Source organism: Salvelinus namaycush, chromosome 13, assembly GCF_016432855.1.
Source record: "Salvelinus namaycush isolate Seneca chromosome 13, SaNama_1.0, whole genome shotgun sequence".
Classification (NCBI taxonomy): domain Eukaryota; kingdom Metazoa; phylum Chordata; class Actinopteri; order Salmoniformes; family Salmonidae; genus Salvelinus; species Salvelinus namaycush.
The window spans coordinates 9,738,306-9,740,100 of record NC_052319.1 but is presented as its reverse complement, the minus strand read 5'-3'; the positions used below and the strand labels follow the sequence as shown (position 1 = coordinate 9,740,100).

The 1,795-nt window shown below is 44.6% G+C and overlaps 1 protein-coding gene across 1 annotated transcript; it reads right to left on the bottom strand.

Moving 5' to 3' along the window:
- Window positions 1–379: 379 nt before the first annotated feature.
- LOC120058024 (cyclin-dependent kinase 5 activator 1-like) lies at window positions 380–1,276 on the bottom strand. The gene has a single exon (XM_039006508.1). It carries the CDS (start codon window positions 1,274–1,276, stop codon window positions 380–382), a length of 897 nt encoding a protein of 298 aa, XP_038862436.1.
- Between the last annotated feature and the right edge of the window lie 519 nt (window positions 1,277–1,795).

The window sequence follows — 1,795 nt, the reverse complement described above, 5'->3', positions numbered from 1 at the left end:
TTTTTGCCCACAACATAACTCCATAAGTGAACACCAAGGCAATTATAAAAGTAGTCCAGATTACCCACATATTTATGTATTTGCAGACATTCCATTGATCCACGGAGTCCCCGTGACTATCCTACAGTATTCGCAGAAGTGTACAAAAGAAGATTGGCCTACATTTAGAATACAACATGCATATACTGATCCGTGGTTACGCAATACAATTAGTTTTAACACTCACGGGTACAAGTCAACACGCATGTCTTAGAAATGTATATTCACTTTAGATTGGATTTTCCTAATCTCGTAGGCATAGGCCTTAAACTGTTGAATATTACATTCAAACCACTATTTCAGGGCTTTTGAGAAACATACATCGGAGCTCTCCTTTGATTTAACGGTCCAAGTCTTTGTCCCTCGACTCGCCTTCATCTTTTAGCTCTTGAAACACCTCCGTGAAAAAGTGCGGGTCTGCATTTAACTGCAACATTTTGGCACTCGTGTTATTGATGATGCTCATAGAACAATCCCAGAAATTATCCTCATTTTCCATAATCATGAATGGTTTCAGAGGGTATGATATCTCGCAGCCCATGTACGAGTAGGATAGATAGAGACAGAGCAGGAAGATACCTTGGAGTTCGGATGCGCTGTCGATATCATCGGGTATCGATTCCTTACAGAGCAGGTAGACGAAGACTAAGTTAGCAGGTGTAATGAATCCCTGGTCCTGCCAGCCTTGGAGGAGAAGGGTTCGGTCGACATTTCGGAACCATAGGATGACCTCACTGTAGGTGAGCTTGACTTTACAGCATCTCCTGCACATAAATTCGCCAAGACAGCGCAACAGCTCCCCGGTCGATGCCTGGATAATCACACGCCTCGGCGAGAGGTCTACTTTACTAGGTTGCTTTTGGACAGGCAAAAGCTTCACATTCTCAGAGGGGACCTGGGGCTGGTTAGGTTCAAGGCTTTGGGTAGGAACGGCCGGTACTGGTACAGCGAGTGGTGCTTTCTTACCATCCGTACTCGATTGCTGGGATTTTTTGTTATTTTCATTATTTTGCTGGTCTACGTGGCTGTTGTTGTTCACCTGTGCGGCGTTTGGGTTGACTTTCTTACAACTATTTTTCTTGGTCGATGTGGTAAACAGTTTCTTCAATGTGAGAACTGGGACAAGCAGGGAATTGTTCTTTACGCTCCCCGTTTTGATTGTGTGGTCACCCTCTTTTCTGTCATCCAGAATAGCCTCCTTCTTAGATGTTGGAGATATGGAAAGCACCGTTCCCATTCTTGCAGCGTAGGCTACGGCGTAGGCTACAGCCTGGAGAGACGGCGTTCCTCGTTTGCGGGTGGCGTTCCTTGCTTGCGGAGAAGTCGTCCTAGACGACAGCGGTCAAGTCAGAGCAGCGAATTTAAATCCATTGACTATGCGGGTCCATTGCGTTGACAGATGGAAATAGATTCTCATAGGAATTGAGTGGATATTGATGAGTGAAATTCCAGGAGGCAATGGTCGCCTCACACGACACTCCCTCTGCAGCGCACTACCCCACAAGCAGTCAGCTGTATACAGACAGACCTTCACACTCAGGGAATGTTCGGAGAGTCAAAAGCAGCAGGGATAGTTCCTTCAACGAGGATTAGTTGTTCAAGTCTGAAGAATTAGCCAACCCCCAATCAGGGCTCTAAATTAACGTTTTTAATTGGCTGCACTGGTGCTCCCAATTAAAAAATAAAATAATAATAAAGTTAGGAACGCCACATACAATTTAGAAGCGACAGAAAATACATGTTTTAATTTGTTATT

Excerpts from the sequence above, each read along its gene's own strand:
- LOC120058024 (XM_039006508.1), bottom strand. The coding sequence starts at position 1,276 with ATGGGAACGGTGCTTTCCATATCTCCAACATCTAAGAAGGAGGCTATT.